This window comes from Megachile rotundata, chromosome 11 (genome assembly GCF_050947335.1).
Source record: "Megachile rotundata isolate GNS110a chromosome 11, iyMegRotu1, whole genome shotgun sequence".
NCBI lineage: Eukaryota > Metazoa > Arthropoda > Insecta > Hymenoptera > Megachilidae > Megachile > Megachile rotundata.
In genome coordinates this window covers 16,028,520-16,048,008 of record NC_134993.1, presented here as the reverse complement: position 1 = coordinate 16,048,008, position 19,489 = coordinate 16,028,520, and the positions used below count along the sequence as shown (strand labels likewise).

Below are 19,489 nucleotides of genomic sequence, written 5' to 3'. Positions count from 1 at the left end.
AGCGTAGATTCAATATTAATATTCGAGATGACAATTCTACTTTATAAAAATGCAGATTCTCAATTTCTTCTTTCTACATTTTTTAAAAGCACTGTATTAAGGAAATGACCATGCAAACTGAATAATCTGAAGCTATTGTTTAATTATTTGTCATGAATATGTATAACCAGTTGTTTAGCTGCTCGAACGAATCTTCAACCCTTTATCTCTAAATGACATGTGTGATTGTTAACTTCGCAAAGAATTCTAAACGTCCGTGTAAGTAGAAGATTAAAAATACAAGATGTCCACGCTTAATGAATACAGAAGCAAACGTCTGCGTACACATACCCGTCGAATTAAGCCGATTCTCAGCGAACGTTTACCCGACAGAAGCTCAGGGTGTCCTCTGGCAAACGAACGAGAAGAGAAACGAGATCCGCGAGAGCACAGGTTTCACAGTGACGACGCTTGGATACCAGCCTAATGGCCCGTTGACCTTTCAGCACCTGTTGATTGTCGTTTATCAACGATTTGCATGCGCAGATTCGTCGGGAACACCTGACTAGCCCGCAAAACGAAACGCTCGCTCTCGAGGGGTGCGTTGATCAACCTGGCAATCCACGACCCCCAATTCCAAACCGTGACGCGTTGCCCAAACACGCCGGATTTATTGATCTTCGATTTGTGCCAGCTCGATGCTTTGACCGACTTTTTCTTTATTAATAAATTACACCTGCTACACGAATTTCAACTTTCGAACCGCAGGAAACTTAGAAAATGGTATTCTTTAAGTTGCCTCTTTTAATTTACGAGAGAAGGAACTCTCGTATTACCACGCGCTGTAATTCTTCACGCGCCGTAATTCTACGCGCTGTAATTCCACGCGCCGTAGTTCCACGCGCCGTAATTCTCCACGCGCCGTAATTCTGCACGCGCCGTAATTCTCCATGCGCCGTAATTCCCACGCGCCGTAATTCCACGCATTGTAATTCTCTACGCGCCGTAAATCCACGCGCCGATTCTCCACGCGCCGTAATTCCACGCGCCATAATTCTCCACGCGCCGTAATTCCACGCGCCGTAGTTCCACGCGCTGTAATTCTACGCGCCGTAATTTTGCACGCGCCGTAATTCCACGCGCCGTAATTCCACGCGCCGTAGTTCCACGCGCCGTAATTCTCCATGCGCCGTAATTCCCACGCGCCGTAATTCCACGCATTGTAATTCTCTACGCGCCGTAATTCTACGCGCCGATTCTCCACGCGCCGTAATTCCACGCGCCATAATTCTCCACGCGCCGTAATTCCACGCGCCGTATTTCCACGCGCTGTAATTCTCCACGCGCCGTAATTCTCTACGCGCCATAATTCCACACGCTGTAATTTTCCACGCGCCGTAATTCCACGCGCCGTAATTCTCCACGCGCCGTAATTCTCTACGCGCCGTAATTCCACGCGCCGTAATTCTCCTCTCTACAATACGTTAATAAATTCCGCGGCAGAGGAAATTGATATCCAAAGATTCGATCTGGTTCTTTTAGCCCTCGTTATTCGCCCTTTAAGAATTAATAGGAAACGAAGTCAAGGATGAATTCTTTAGCGACTTCTTTGATGTGGCATCGGATGTCCTCGTTCGCGGGAGAAACATTCTGAAAGTGATCGTCGAAATTAGAATTTCCAGGATTAAAGCTAGTGGACCGCGTTTCCGGATTTCCTTATGAATATACCGTTTCTGGATAACCTGACCCGTTTGCACGACCGCCAACAAATCGGCTTTCCCGGTACACGACATTCCAAATGTCTTTCGACGAGGATTACTGTCGTACATCCGAACGACCATCGTATTACGCTTAATTAAACGTGGAACTTAACCGCTGCTCCTAAACAGTCTTTGTTGTCCGCTATCAGGCTTTTTCATCTCTTGTCCTATCCTTTTTTGCTTTCGTTCTTTTATGCTTGAACCTCTCTATTTTGCGTTAACAGCGGCATTTGTCGCGTGACTGTGGTTTGCAATTATCTCTTGAACAAATACTTCGGGAATCGAAGCAAAGTGTTTATCAATTCGTCTGAATCATGCAGAAGTCGAATGTGTGTCACGGTCATACAATCAATTGGAACTCGATAGAGAATGTTTTCACAGGAAAAATCTGCGATACAAGGTTTTTGATTCTATATTTTCGTTAAAAATTCCTCTTAATCGACTCGATTTTAGTATGAACATTCTTCCGAAGACTAAATTTAGAAAGTTTACCAAGGAGGACTTAAATTCAAATTTTGCCAAGGCACCGAAGATATGCCCCACGAGATTATCGTGATCTTGAAGGAATTGCGTGCCGTGCATCCATTAAAATTTGTAATACCAGCGATAGTTTACAGTTTACAACGCTCGTTTCCAAGGGATTAGCTGTTACGCCGGTTCAAGAACGGGTTACGTAGCTAGTCTCGGATCGCGGTTTATGACCGACGCTTATGTAAGCCCTGTTGGAAACGTGCCCTATGTAACTCGAACCTTTCGAATATTGCGGGGGCTGTTTCGTAACTTCTTTAATACGTACCATTGTTACCTGTCAACCACCTTATATCTTCTCTTACGTCTTCGGGGACGGATATTGTTTGCCATCATTGAAAGATGTAACACGACAAGATTTAGAAAGACTTGAAAGATTTATCATTTGAAAGTCTATGAAGGCTGATTATTTAGATACTTGGAAATTTGGGAAATTATGATACACATCTCTAAACCTTGATTAAACCTTGATACTCTTCATAGTTTCCATACTTTCCATAGGTAATGCACCACGTATCAATAGAGGCTTATATCGAGAGGGATCGTTTACGATTTCCGAGAGAATTCTCCCGTTTCCTTGGATTACAAGGATTGCGTGGGAAACTGGGACAAGAAAAGCCTACCGGGACATTTGCTGATAAGCGATGATCGATACGCAAATTACCGTGTTCCTGAACGCGCGTATCGAAGGACGTAATGTGGCAGAAAAAGCGAGCATAAAGGAGCTGGTTTACAGCTCTCGGTATCTTCCTCATGGTGTGTTTACAGCCAGTTTATGCAGCAGTTAGGACATGATTATTTGTTGTAGCTCCCTGCACGCGTGTAACTTCGAATCTGGTGTATAACTTTTTTGGAACAAACACTGTATCAAAATTTAAATTTATGTATGGAATTTTTTTGCTGGAGAACATGTGAAAGCATCGTGAATTCTAAACAAGATCAACTTTTAAGATAAAATCTAAAGGAGTAATCGTTGGCTCTTCACGAGAAAAGTGTAAAAGTCATCCGACGCTAACGTCGAAGGTCGATCTTGAACGATATAATCGATACGTCCACGCGAGAACGACTCAAAGCAAAGAGTGTCCATAGAGGACGAAGCGTACTTTTTGAATGTCGATGAACCACTCCTTTCACCACTGGGCACATGAATATTCTAGCAGCGGTAGTTTCGTGTCGACGGTTCTTATCGCAAAGGGAAGTTTCTTGTAATCCTCACGCAAATTGAATGAAAACGCTTTCAAACCCGCAATAACCATCCACCCATTTTATTTTGAATTAATTTATTGGTATTCTCACGTAAATTTGCAAGTCAAATCGAATGGCACTCAATGAGAGAATTCGCTGTTACAGTTTCAAATTGTAAACTTGGTAGCTAAACATGCATAATGTTTAACATTCTGCGACAGTCATTGTTGCAAATAACTTAAGCATCTGCCATTAACTTTTCCAACTGTCTGTTTCATAAAATTTTAAGCAGCAATTTTTCTTCGGCCGATCTAAACGGCTTTCATTCGTCTGTTGACACGGAAAGTCGAGAACGCGAAACACGTAGAATCACTTCTTTGGAGAAAAATGTTTTCACGGTTCTCGGTTCAAGATGCTAATCCCGGTGTCTCATAAACTTTCTCGCCTAGACCCATTCGGTGCACGGGATTAAATAAAGCGGAGCTCGCGCGTATTGCGCTGTTTTCCTCTTCCCCGTTCCTTAGAAAGCGTATTTCCCGGGATTCGTGGACTACATTATTCCTGACCCTTTTTGCGAATCCAAGTCCCAACGCCATTTTGATATACGCTGCTTTTTCCGCGAGGATTTATGCGAAACGTCCCGTGCCCGTAAACCATCTTATCCAACGAAACTGCGGTAGAATTTTGTTCACCGTGCAACGAATGACCGTTGCCCGGATTAAACAGAACTCTCGCAAAAAACGTTTAATAAAATACGTTAACTAACATTTATGTTCCATACCGGTATTAATTACGAACACGTGATATTAACGTAATTGTGTAGGTTACGTATTTAGGTTGAAATACGGGAAACTTGAACGAAAAGCCGATTAATTTGATCTCGGTTGATAAGTCTTACTGCAAAGCGCATGATAATCAGCTTCCGGTAGACGGAGCGCTCAGACGTGAACGTAGTGTTCTTAGTAAGCGAACGCTTAGATAAACTTAAGTACACCATGCATCCTATTAATTAATATACAGCAGAAACAAAAATCTTGACTCGAAAATATAATCCTTTCACGATGTCAAGAGAAATTACGAACAATGTGCCGTTCTATACAATTATGTCCCCACGAATAAATCACGAGGAAGAAATTAATACAGCGAAGGAAGGTATCGATAAATATTTGAACGTTCTTACAATCTTTCATCCCCCGAATGAAAGAAAACAGTGGAATTGTTTTAATAACCCAGCTCCCAGCGGGTTCCAGATCCCTCTTAATAAGTTAGCCGCGGATAAAGAGATGTCGGGTGCGTGTTACCTCACTCGGCCAGTTTCCGCTCGGAACGTTTGAGAGCCAAGTCAAATATTGATACCAAAGAAAGATGTTCGTTCGAGCGGTTCTCAAACTCGAAAACGCCGAAGCTGTGTTTGCACGAGCTAACAGGCCGTTCTTGATTTCAAACTTTGATTTACCATCGGACGGATGCGCATCTCGTTACTTGCAAACACTTTCGATCCATAAATCCTTCGTTTTTTATCCTGTATCCTCCACATCAGCGGAAGACTACAGTGCATTACATTAGTACAGCACGTTACATTATACAGTACAGTGGTATAAGGACAATGTGTACAATACTATTGTATAAATTATAAATAACGATCAAAACTAACTCGTAATTCAGTCTCGATAATGAAGTTTGTAACGTCACTGTTAAATATCACGTATGTTTATGCGGAGCTTGTTATGGTGAAAATGGAATGCATGCTCCTCGAATGTCCTAATTAATCGTGCTAACTTTAGAGCCTTCGGGGCGTGTTCTGTAATTATAATGATATGGATATCGTGCTCTTAATATAATTACGATTTGGAATTTCGGTGCGGAGAGCAAATATTTTGGGAGTCCAGAATTCAGCTACTTAACTGGAAAATTAGCTTCCCGGAATTAAGGTATTTAGAAAATTCGACTCCTACAGAATTATATGTTCGGTTATTTGCAAACTTAGACACTGAGAATTTCTAAAATCAGTTGTGAAATTTCAGTTAAGGTTGAAACTATGAATTCACGTGGACAGAGTGTTAATTCCGTTTCATCAGATCGTCGATCAGCGTTGTGTTTAATTACTCTGTAAGCAAATCCTGCAAGCGGTATCGTTTGACCAGCGATTCCCCGGCCGAGATATTTGACTCTCATTGCCAGTCTAATGCTATTCATTCGGGTTGATATACGGTCCAGAGATTATTCCGATGGGAATTCGAAGAAACCGTGCCGTTATCGTTATCGCGAGTCGAGCACTGATCCTCGCGTCTGACTTATGACGGTTCATACTACTGCGGATGAATCTACCGACCTACGACCGGACCATTTCTGCTCCTATCATCAATTACGCTCTTCCATCGATCTGTTACGCCGATAACGGGAGTAAATCGGTTTCGTTGGACAAATCAGATATCACGGACAGCACTGTGTCACGTGTACAAATGAGTTGGTAATTAATCCCTCTTACGATCCTCTGCCGTGTCTTCTGCAACGGGAGATTGCATTTTCGGGAAGATGGACGATGTTTGCGGAAGCCCGAAGGATGTTGTGTTCAAGGACAATATGCTGGAACTTTGGACGTTAATTCTGCGAGTTCGTAACGCTTTTGTCACTGTGACAATCGATGTACGACGATACAGTTCCGTTTGTGAGTACTACAAATATTTGGGCAAAAGCTGAACAGCAGTCGAGTCAAGTGACTATAATTGAAGTTTCGTATGTTTCTACAAAAACAATGTTCTTCTAAAAGATCTTTTGATCTAATCAAGACTACCGATCAACAATAAAACGATACCATAAATGATTAACAATAAAACGATCCATAAATCATATAAGAAGGTACACGTTCATTGAAATGAACGAAGCGTGTCCAACATGAAATCCAGCCTGCAAAGCCTTTTTCCGAAAGATTCGTTTCCATCGACGACCCATTGTCACCGATTCGCTCTAGCTGATCACATTTGCAGGCCGCAAAACAGACGCAGCTTCGTGGAAACCGTGTCTCGCGGTATTATGCCGCGGCTGTGCAACACGGCACGATAACGCAATTAGAACGCACCCTGCCGTGTCGTGGCCTACCGGTTCGTCATCGAACAATTCGCAATTTTCTCGCTGCTAGAGTGCCAATCGAATTATACTACAATGCAACGCGAAACGCGTTACGGTGCGATCATTATGCAGATACTCGTAACTGTACGGCTAACTTTCTTTCGACCAAATCGCCGATCTGAATTTATCGTATTATTTTGTAATCGGCAGGCGGTATTCAGTCATTGTTATTTAAAGTTATTCCTGGTGAAAGTACGATCAATTGATTGAGGAATGAAAAATTGCAGAATTTTAATTTTGCTATGCTTTCAAATTTACAACCCTTCCAAAATTGATAAATAATCTCCAACCCTTCAATTAGTAAATAATCTGACATTACCAGTATCGCAGAATTTGCCACAGAAATTTTATAGCGAATCCAATGGAGATTCACACTTTGAGCTCTCGAGTAATCAAACGTCAGTCGCAATCGTTAATTCCTGCGATGGACAAAGACTCGAACTCTATACCTCGACCACGATATTATTACGCTTTGACCCTTTAAGCGCGATAATTTTACTGCTGGTTGCGATTAAACTGATTGAAACGGTACGGATTTCCTGTGGTTCACGATGTACCCTAGTGTTCGCTCCAATAGCGTGGTGCACTGTCGTTCGCTTCGATACGAGGACATAAAAGCAAGAAGCCGTCGCTGCAAATGCACCTGTTCACATTTGCGATCATTCTGTAAAGGGAACAGAGTTGCACGAACCGTTAACACTTTATACCGGAAGACTATTAGGCTTTCTGAAACCGTACTCGAACGTGTCTGATTTATTATTGCATCTTCTACTGAATTTTTTAAATTATGAACTTGACTACAAGAACTTAATTTGACTACTTATAATTTGACTATAAGAACGTCAACAAAAATATGTATATTTTCTTTATGATTATGGAGGTGACAAGTAACATCAAATATTAAGAGCTGCATTTGATTAGCAATATAAAAAATTTTCAAATTGATGAGCAGCTAAGTGCACAGTTTGCAGTAGACAATTATGAGACAGACATTTTTAAAAAGAGGAATGATTTTAATTAACCATCGCGCTGATACCACGGAATCGATTATGTCAATCTAACTTTGAAATTTGTCGGATAACAGCTTTTCGGAGGCACGTAAAATCGCTAGAGCCAGTAACGTTCGTTCGGTGGAATTAAAATAAAATTGCCTTCATGAAAATTCACGCGACGCTTAACGGGAAGCGAGGCAGAGATTTTAACGAGCAATTTACGCGTATTGTAATAAACACGGGTCCGTTTTACTGCTGGACCAGGATATCGGACAATGTTGATTTTGATGAGCCTCTGACCATTACAGCCAGGGATCTTGGTATTGAAATTTTGATAGCAACTCGAATATTAGAAATCTAAATAAATTAACGATGTTGAAAGATAAACGTCGATGAGGCTAACAATCTATCAAAGTTAATAGTTTTTTGCGGGAGTTCGAGACACAACGGGAAGCAGTACCTTGACAGGTACTCGTTAGATCACCACTTACTTAGAGGTCCAACAAATTACCGCTAACAATTCATTATTCACCGAGCCTGTTAGCGGAATATCACTTTTGTGCTGGCGTAACTTCACGGTCATTAATCAGATGTAATCGAGGCGGCGGAAAATAACGGGAAACCGAGGAAATTAGTTTTGTATCAATTACTCGATTAATCATCATTAGGTAGTCATTAGAGGGGCAGGTATGGACAGAGCTTAATACGCCAGTCAATGCATTTTGTGTTCGGACAGGAATTATCACGAAGATATACTAATATCATTATAGTAATGCGACACAAAAAAGGAGACTCCTATTCTTGTTACTTCGTTAGAATGATATTACTATACAAGAACTCAAACGGTATTCTTAATTCCCCGTTTACTACCTTTCCCCCACTCCTGGTAGTTTTTTCCTTTACTCTCCCACCCCCACACTTTCCGAATTTCTTTCTCCCCTCTCCCACTTTCCCACAGCTGAGGAAGTTGTTTACAACTATTTCCCACAATCCAAAGTCAGAGGGAAACCGATTACAATTTTGGAAAAGATTTTCGGTCACAGGCGGATTCGATCCGGGGTCCTTCGATCGTCGATCCAACACTTTACTCACTTACCCACCGAGGCCCCATTCTTGGTACTTCATTAGAACGATACTACTATACAAGGACTCAATATTCTCAATTTCCCATTTCCTACCTTTCTCCCACTCCTCCTGGTATCTTCTCTTTCTTCCCCCTCCCCCCCACTTTCCGAATTTCTTTCTTTCTTCCCTCTCCCTCATTTCCCACATCTTGGGAAGTTGTTTACAACCATTTCCCACAACTCAAAGTCCGAGAGAAACCGATTACAATTTCGGAAAAGATTTTCGCCCGCAGGCGGATTCGATCTGGGGTCCCCGGATCGTGGATCCGACACCTTACCGACTTACCCACCGAGACCCCATTCTTAGTACTTCATTAGAACGATACTACCATACAAGACTCAACAACATTCAATTATTTTTTGATTTGCCTCCATGCGACATTTTTTTAATTTCCTAAAATTAAATTCTGCTTAAAGGGAACCCATTTAACCTCAGTTGAGGTTCAGGCAGAAACGGAGAATCTCCTGAAGGGACTTCCTAAAACCTCATCCCAAAATTGTTACCAGCAATGGCAGCGCCGAATGCAGAAGTGTGTGAATGCTGAAGAGGACTACATTGAAGGTGGTAGTGAAAGAACTGATTCTGAAGATACATTGGACTAGTCTCGTTTTCTTTGTGTCACACCTCGTGAAATATAATCTTAACATGTAAAAATGAGTTCCTCTAAACAAATTGCTACTCAACCAGAGTACAAGGTAAAAGATTCTGTACATAAAGTGCAATATGTAAATATGTTATTTAATCAAGTCTGTAGTTTCAGCGAAATGAAAGACGGTGCCACAAGTTTATATCGTGCTTTCTCATGCACCATGGAATTTTTCCACGGGAAATTGTTTACATGCACGCTACAAGGACATCGGGCCTATTTTTCTCTTTTTTTTTTATACGCACCTGAACTTCTAAGGCATGGTAAGCAAATATGAGGCCAAGCAGTATCACAGTAGACACAGAGATCAGGGTTTTCAGTGCTGTCGAGTAAAACGAGGCCTGCAACAAATAAAACGTCGTCCTCGTAAATCCCAGCTTCGCCATGGTACATCATTTTTATTCTACGAGCGTCGAAATTTGCCTGCTCTCTATATTGCACCGGGAGAAAACCACGAGAATGAAACAATATATTCGAGCATACTTTTCTATTCAGTTTACGCTATCTCGTTTTACAAGTTTACGTTCTTTTATTTGACGATTCACTTACTCTACTTTTACAATTTTCGCTGGTAATTATACAATATACTTTTGTAATTGAAAATATACCGTAACTCGTAACTTTTTAGCTTTGTCAATTTTCTCCTTTTACATATCTGCAAGTTTTTAATTTATTCCCTGCGTGTTCGCAGCTCCACAGTGCGACAAAATTGTTTGAATTATTCGCCCGAAACGTTGGACACGCAGTTCGTTCTGAAAACCTTCATTTATATTTTACACAAGTTTCCAATGAGGCCACGAACCAGCGAGTTAACCAAAAAATTGTTTCTAACGCGTTAACACGATCGATGCGCGCAACTTGAATAATTAAAATTTAGCTCGCTCTGGTGCAGCTGACAATAATTCGAAAACACAGCAAAGATGGAATTTCTTGCTGAAAAATTCCTGCTGTCACATGGAATTGGACGTATAACGATTAATCTTTCTCGCTTTTTATCCGCGAATTTAATATCATTATATATTCCGAATAATAATTTCAGATTGAATAAAGTAGATTTTCTGATAAAATTTATTCCTTGAATAATTCAAGGAACAATTATTTTATTTCCAGGAATTATTAATGATGTTTAATTTCGGTGTGTAGTTAGAATTCATAAGTTCTTAAAGGTAGTAGGTCACGCGTTATAACGACCCGTTAGATTACTACCCGTTGTATATCTAAGCGTTATATCGCCATCTTAGATTCCTAAGCGTTCAAGTAAGCAATGTACACAATTACTTCGACTAGATTAAAAAACTTAATCGTGGACTGAAAAAATGCTGATTAAAAGTAGGGATACTCGAAAAGGATGCAGGGTAATGAAACAGTGAGACGGCAGAACACTTATTGCCGGCTCGTAAAAGTCGAACGGCCACGCTTTACCGGCCACATTAAATCGTCTTGACCGCGTTTTCGAAGCTCGTAAAGGGGAGCCGATACTCCAAGTATTTCTCAGGCAAAATATCATTGCCTTTCGTCGAAGGACCCCAATTACTCGACGTTCAAAAATACCAGAACCAAATTGACGTATGAGACTTCATCCGAATAAAGTGTGGTTTATTTCAAAGTTGATTTTGCTAGAAAATTTCTAAAATTCGTCACTGGATCAGTACGTTTCATATAAGATTCAGTATGCAACGTACTATGTCACTACGTATCGAATTACCAAAATTCGAATTAGGACATATCATATTACTACGCTCTGAGTCGCGACGTATCATATTACTGTCGCATCGAATTACTTATGCACCGATTCACCACGCGTTGAATCATTACGTATCGAATTACCAAACGTCGAATCACTACGTATCGAATTACCAAGCGTCGAATCACTACGTATTGAATTACCATGCGCCGAGTCACGTCGTGTCAAATTACCACGCGTAGGATTACTTACGCGTAGATGTACCACGCGTTGAATCACCACGGGTTGAATTACCACGCGTCGAATTACTATGCACCACCGAATCACCACGCGTGGAATTATGGCGCGTAGAATTACTCACGCCCCGATTTACCACGCGTGGAATCTCGACGTGTCGAATCACCACGCGTAGAATTACTTTCGCACCGATTTACCACGCGTCGAATCACCACATATTGAATTACCACGCGTCGAATCACTACGCACCACCGAATTACTACGCGTGGAATTACTCACACTCCGATTTACCACGCGTGGAATTACTGACACCCCGATTTACCACGCGTGGAATTACTCACACCCCGATTTACCACGCGTGGAATTACTCACACCTCGACTTACCATGCGTGGAATTACTTACACTCCGATTTACCACGCGTGGAATTACTGACACCCCGACTTACCACGCGTGGAATTACTTACACTCCGATTTACCACGCGTGGAATTACTGATATCCCGATTTACCACGCGTGGAATTACTTACACGCCGATTTACCACGCGTGGAATCACGACGTGTCGAATCACCACGCTTAGAATTACTCACGCACCAATTTCCCACGCGTTGAATCACCACGTGTTGAATTACCACGCGTCGAATTACTACACACCACCGAATAACCACGCGTGGAATTATCACGCTGTCATTTTCGGTCCGAACGATTGACCCGTGGAAACTGAAGGACACCGGAAGTTGCGAAAGGGAGAAACGGGGATTGTTAAGTCTCGAATGAAGAGTCCTCGAATCGCTCGAAGCCCTTTGAGCAGCGAGCATTCTCTGTGTAATTAAATCGCGAACGTCAAACCGAGGCCGGAATCGATCTAGCGTGTAAATGCTAACGAAAGAAGCTACGAATGGTTACTCTTCATTAATTCAACGATGCTCGAAGTTCATTTCCTTGCCACGAATTACTGAACCTTTTCAGACTTTCTATTAAAAAAGTTAAACTAGAGCAACTGTGTTATTAGATCTGGCAGAGATTAGCGATATGTTCTAATTGAATTGTTCAACGAACGGAGCTCTCGCTGGCCAGTTTCCGGTTTCGCGGTAACGAATCTGCGGTTTTCATAATGGTCGGCAGTCGGTTAATTAGTTGCACGTAAGGGGAACATTAGTTGCGAGTACAAAATGCAGTTTCTATCAGTAACGTTGCCGCACAATTTATTTGTCAGACGAATATTTTATAGTCAGCGATCTTTGATAATGCAAATTATAGTCAGACCTAAATTTTAAGTTGAGTTTTGAGTGAGATTGTATTTGAACCATCACGAGTGAAACTCGTCAAAGTACAAGGAGTTAACCGAGAATGAATTAACATCAAATTTAAGCAGATAGCAATGTTGAACATTTAGAAATTCAGGAAGATTTCCCCGTGAAATATGAAAGTCTTTTTAACGGTAGAGAGCGTCAAGTGTCTTTTTACGAGAAGCACCTGGAACAGGGACAATAATCCTCCCTGGGATGTACCACAGATGCCATGATAAATTGCATTCTGGCTGAGAGCACGGCAATCGTGCGAAGTTGCGGAAGATGATGTCAGTGAACTTGAGAACACGGCATTAGTTGGCAATTAGAGTTGTAATTATAATTGGATGAAGTGGGTGTAGAAGTTATCCTGCATTTAGAGAGAAATTCTACTCCTTGTTGGATTAATTTTGCTGCAAGTGTTAGAAACTCGAACACTCCACCGCTTTCATTGTTCGAGTGAATCATTCACTCGGAAAGATCGCTGCTTTTATATCGGACAAACTTTTAATTTCATATATTTCAGAATGAAAAGGTTTTTGATTCTTGTAGCACGTCTTATCGAAATAAATTCAACTTGGTGTTGCAACGTGGTGAAGCTATTATCACTATCGATATCGCTCTCGATATTATACCCAGGATCGGTCTACAAAAGGCGATAACCGGTGATTGTATTCTCCGCACCGTTTGCGGTAAATCGTTCTGGTTGCAACGGTAAATAAACTTGCAACATGCAGCGAGATTAAACCTTGTGCACACTTTCGTTCTTGTTTTCTATTCGATTACCGAAAACGGTTCGACACTTTGCATGTGCAGCAAAATTTATAGGGAAGCTAAAAGTTTAAAGGACTACTGGGGGAAGTTTAACTAGATTCTTAAGAGAATGACTTCATACTTTAAATGATAGACCTCGAGAAAATTTCGATGCGGGACTGAAACGATTAATTTCGGCAGGAACACCTCGATTCGCTTGCAGAAGCGAAATTTTTGGACTGCGACCAAAAGGGCTTTCCTTCCGACAATACCGCGATACGTAATCCTGTACGTGCACAAATCCGCTTCCGCGAATGAACCAGCGAGGAGATTATTGATTTCAAATGAAATACAAGCCGGGGAAATGGAAGCTTTGTCGCTTGATAACTGCTTTCGCCTCCGCTGCATTGTCGACGAGGAATTATTTTTCGGTGACACGCCTCTGAGGAAACGCGAGGTCAGCGTTTCCGAATTTTGGCAACAGGATTTGCAAATTTCTTGCGTCTTCGCAATTGGCCAATTTCTTCCTTGAGACTCGCATATGTCGTGGTGTCACATGTTACTCGAATCTCAAATATTAGCTGCGTTAAAGGAATATTAAATTTCAAAGAATTCTTTGTTCTCGAAATTCTTAAAACGTAGAAGAAATATTAAATGTCAAAGCTATGGAATTTAAAGTTCACTCAATACGTGAAGAAATTTCAAGAGATTTTGTAGGAGAAACATATTTATGGTGCGAACACACAAATTGTGTCACGTAATATCGCGTTTGTAGAAGGTTCAGACCCGAGATTAGTTATTGTTTCCTTCGACATTATTGTTTGCCATCGACGTGGCTCGAACGAGCACGTCATTTGGCTTATTAAACGATCGCGAGTCCTCGAGTGGTTCGATATTAGTTCCGCCGTTCCGATCATTTTCTAAACGACGTTATTAATTGTTTTCAGACACTTTCATCAAAATTTATATTGCGGTCAGGTACCAAATATTGGGACAAAATTCTATTGTAAATACATTTTGCGAATATTGCAATCGGGTTTAACACTATATTTACAGAATATGTGGAATATTTTTTAAACCTTTTTAACCCCCTTTCAACAATTTTATTATTCGATTGTAAATGTCTCTCAAATAACCGTTTTATAAAATATAAACGAAAGGGAATAAAAAAACTGCTCTGAAATATAAAATCACAATGACTAATTCGTCGAAAGTTATGAGTACGGATTTAGAAATGATAAGGTAATAAAATAATAAAAAAAATATATTCTTTATACCGAGTCGTAAATTTTATCACTGCTTTTTGCACGATATGAAAGAACATTCGATCGCGGCTAGTTGGTATTCAAATATTGGATGAATTTCATATTCGCGGAAATTCGGAATTTGTTCGATGTATTCCGGATATTTCGCAGTCAAGTCGAGACGCGGTAAAAAAACGGGAAAAAGCTGGGAAAGTTAAGTCAAGCATACTTTGCGAAGGTTTCTGACGAGGGTAAAGTTGAACAGCTTCCAGGTAATTATCTACTCGTTAACATATCCTCAGGCATATTTCTAACGAAGTTTTAGTCGCGAGATAATTTACTGCCTAAATGATGCGATGGTAGTTTAGATTTCTTTGTGTTGTATTGTCACGCGTTATATGGCCGTTAAGATTTGGGGAATTAGAAATTGGGGGTTGCGAGAATTTGGGGATTTTGGAGTTGGGGAGTTTAGGGATTTGGGGAATTAGAAATTGGGGGTTGCAATTTGGGGATTTTGGAATTGGGGAGTTTAGTGATTTGGGGAATTAGAAATTGGGGGTTGCAATTTGGGGATTTTGGAATTGGGGAGTTTAGGGATTTGGGGAATTAGAAATTGGGGGTTGCAAGAATTTGGGGATTTAGCAATTGGGGATTGCTAGAATTTGGGGGTTTAGGAATTGGAGAATTTAGAGATTCAGGAAATTAGTAATTGGGGGTTGCAAGAATTTGGGGATTTAGCAATTGGGGATTGCTAGAATTTGGGGGTTTAGGAATTGGAGAATTTAGAGATTCAGGAAATTAGTAATTGGGGGTGCAAGAATTGGGGGATTTGGAAATTGGGGATTGCAAGAATTGGGGGATTTGGAAATTGGGGATTGCAAGAATTGGGGGATTTGGAAATTGGGGATTGCAAGAATTTAGGGATTTAGGAATTGGAGAATTTAGAGATTCGAGGAATTACTAATTGGGGGTTGCAAGAAATGGGGGATTGCAAGAACTGGGGGAATTGGAAGTTGGGGGTTGCAAGAATTTGGGGATTTAGAAATTTGGGAGTTTGGGAACTCCAAGAAAAAGAAATTGTGGACTACAAGAATTTGAAGATACCGAAATTAGAGTTTGTAAGAATCTGAGGATTTAGGAATTTGGGAATTTAGGAATTTGTCGACTTGCAGATTTCGAAAAATTGCAAATAGAGGACAGCAAGAATTTGATGATTTAACCCTTTGCACTCGAAGATAATTTTACAGCAACTTTAAAATATTAATTAAAATGTTAAATGAGTTCTTTTGAAGTTATTATTTCTCTACTAATAATTTCTACTATTATCTATTTCACTATGTTTATACATCACATAAGCTCTATTATAGAATTAATAGAATAATACTTCTTTTAAGTTATTATATTAAATCGAATGGTGCCCGAGAGGCACCTCTGGAGCGCAAAGCGTTAAAAATTTCAGAATCTGAGGACTTGAGAATCTGTGAAGTCAGAAATCATTTCATGATAAGAAAATGTGAAAGATCCAACCATATATTAAACTCGAACATCACGCACTTAATCGCACCAGGTCTCAAATAAATCATAATAGCGTAATACATAAATTATTATAGTTGACAAATTGCAAATTGAGTGGCATGAGTTATAGAGACAATTTGCAATTCAGATGGAGTCTCTGGTACACGTGTACGTGTGAGCATATATAAATAAAGACATTTGACAGTCTCCAGGATGCATACCTTTAAGATTCACAACGTTTCTATGACGACGGCATGATCAGTAGCTGCGCATGTCGAGTTCGACCGATGAAACCGTGGCGTTCGGTTACGCCCTTGGAAATTAGTCGAATACGTCCATTTGGTCATTGTTTGTTCTACCAGTATTCGCGGCATCAAGGCGAATCTCGATTGTTTGACACGCTGCTCCGAGATCCTCTAATTACCGACCCTTCTTCCTTAATTTAACGGGGGTTGGTTAAAGGTATTCGTTTACCTCCAAAATTAACTGCATTCAATCGTCCTTTGACTAATAATTCCTCCGCTAATTGCTGGACCGATATCGAATCGGTGTATGAAGCCTTTCTCTCGTAGAACAATCGTGTTAATTAGGAAATTTCTTAGTTATGAAGTAAATATAAAATTTATTATAAAAGTATAAGACTGCATTATTGTTAGAAATCAACGAATGGATCGTTTGTGGTATTCTGAATCATTTATACTATTCTATCGATTCAAAAGGCCATCAACACTGTATTTTACTGACAAGTATCTTGCAAATTATCTCTTCAAATTTACTAAATAATTGTAATAGTTACAGAATTGTCAACACCTCCATATTTCAGAGACCACCAAACAATATCATGAATAACCCAATAATTGAAAGGCAAAAAATTTAAAAAACATTTAAAATATAAAACAACAGTATTCTAAATAAATTATAATAATTATTACACGTCTTTATTATGCACCTGCCTATGTACATCAAAAGATTTCACCACGAGTAAAGAATAAACGAGAAGCAAGTAGTATAGCTCCGCGTATGGTCAGACACAGTTTGTAATCGATATGACAGAAACCATATACCCTTGTGGCTATCGATATTTGAATTATCTCGCACGGAGATCGCTGGAAAACAATTACATCTCTTTTACTACAGTATAAAAAATGCTCACAATTAAATTTCTGTAGAATATAAATGCAGCATACTTGCAATCCACGTTTAATAAAATTTACTTGAGAATAACTGTTAAAACGATATTAATCGTAAAATGCGAATTCATAGGAGACATTTATCATTTCGCCGGGGAGAAATATTTATCAATGCTTGGTTATAGCGGTTCCAAGAATGATGGGAAAATAAGTGTACAGAAAATGACATATTCAGAAGATTTTTTTCGGGCCGTGACAGGCAATCGTGTGAAATATGATTCGACAGGAAAACGCTATGAATAGTTTTGTCGCGGAAACGCAACGCCATGGAAACTTTAAATGATGAAGGATGTCGGATACGGAATTTCGCGATCGAAGATTTATGTCTCCCGTTCGAATTGTAAAACGAGGTTCGTGGAACTCCACGGTTATTGTTAAATATTTATCGCGCCGTTTGCATACGAAGCATCGTATTTTGCACTGTTGTATCGATATCGAATATTTACAAAATGGACTGTAGAATATTTCGCGTCATTGTTGTGGTAATATGATCCTGCAACGAATAAAATAAACTCGAGTTTGTAAAGATGCTTTCATTTTACAACCCCGTGTAACTCGTTTTTCATGACTGGGATTAAACGCGGAAAAAATATGTGTTAATTTCGTTTATTTAATCGGAGTATTAGCGAATGTTCAAAATGGCGCCACTTAGAGAAAACTGTGCTAGAGAATCAAATATTTAATCGAGGATTGTAAATCATATTTCTGTCCCAACAAAATTTAATAGAATTTTTCTGCCAATTAAATGATAAAGTGCAGTTATATATCAAAACAATTATACAGAGAGTAGCAGATTATGCAACTAATTGGAGTATCGAAGACACGTATTTTTAAACCGCGTATCGGTTGATCTCGATATGTTTAAATAATTTCCCACGGGGCCTCCACTCGAATCAAGGATCATATTTTATCGTCCTGTGTCAGTTGGAGCTCCGGAGGCATGTTAATCCTGCTCGTTTAAAAAAAGACCTGGAAATTGTGTTGGCCGCTATAAAGAACCGATGATCGATCACGGTATCTCTCTAATTTAAATAGTTTAAAAAACTACCACATCTAACAAAAAATCTCCCTCGCAAAACGCGAAGAAAAATATGAAAATATTTGAAGAGTTCTATCGACGAAACCGTGCCGATTCGATCTTCGTTCAGATATTACAATGCAGGGAACAATTGCTCGAAACATCAAAGGGATTGCCTCAAAAGAGGCAGCCGTATGCAAATAAAAAAGCTGCACAGCTCCTTGCAGCCTTTTCTGAGGAAGGGAGGAAAAAAGTCGCTTATTTTCTTTGACATCGTACAGAGTGCACGCATGGTATCAGGTTATTGGATGAGACGAATGAGAAACTTCCGGCGGAAAATTCGTTGTGCGGAAACGGGAACAGTGGCTGCGTGTATGTCGAACGAAATAATAGCCCCGCATTTGATAGCGAGCACAACAGCCTCTAAAGAAATAGATCCTAGAGCTACTTTCCACAATTTATGGCTGTGCATTACGGGGATCCTTTATTTCGCGGAAAAATGGGGACTGTGGAAAATATTCTGGGAAAATCATGTGTGCTTCGACGCTTGATTCGCGGGGTAATTTGACGCGTGGTGACTCGGTGCGTGCGGATTCAATATGTGGTGATTCGACGCGTGGGAAATCGGGGCGTAAGGAATTCTGTGCATGGTGATTCAGCATGTCGTGATTCCACGCGTGGGAAATCGGGGTGTGAGTAATTCCACGCGTGGTAAGTCGGGGTGTGAGTAATTCCACGCGTGGGAAATCGGGGTGTCAGTAATTCCACGCGTGGTAAGTCGGGGTGTGAGTATTTCCACGCGTGGTAATTCCACGCGTGGTGATTTGGTGGTGCGTAGTGATTCGACGCGTGGTAAATCGGTGCGTAAGTAATTCTACGCGTGGTGATTCGACGCGTCGAGATTCCACGCGTGGTAAATCGGGGCGTGAGTAATTCCACGCGTGGGAAATCGGGGTGTCAGTAATTCCACGCGTGGTAAGTCGGGGTGTGAGTAATTCCACGCGTGGGAAATCGGGGTGTCAGTAATTCCACGCGTGGTAAATCGGGGCGTGAGTAATTCCACGCGTGGTAAGTCGAGTTGTCAGTAATTCCACGCGTGGTAATTCCACGCGTGGTGATTCGGTGGTGCGTAGTGATTTGACGCGTGGTAAATCGGTGCGTAAGTAATTCTACGCGTGGTGATTCGACACGACGAGATTCCACGCGTGGTAAATCGG

General features: G+C 40.6%; 1 protein-coding gene across 3 annotated transcripts in view; it reads right to left on the bottom strand.

Annotated features, from left to right (window-relative positions):
- Window positions 1-19,489, bottom strand: part of SK (small conductance calcium-activated potassium channel) — a 152,524-nt gene that overhangs the window by 17,846 nt on the left and 115,189 nt on the right. For all 3 annotated transcript variants that reach the window (XM_076537277.1, XM_076537278.1, XM_076537279.1), the window contains one exon: window positions 9,590-9,685. In XM_076537277.1, the coding sequence (XP_076393392.1) occupies window positions 9,590-9,685 (96 nt within the window). The remainder of the gene's footprint in view (window positions 1-9,589; window positions 9,686-19,489) is intronic.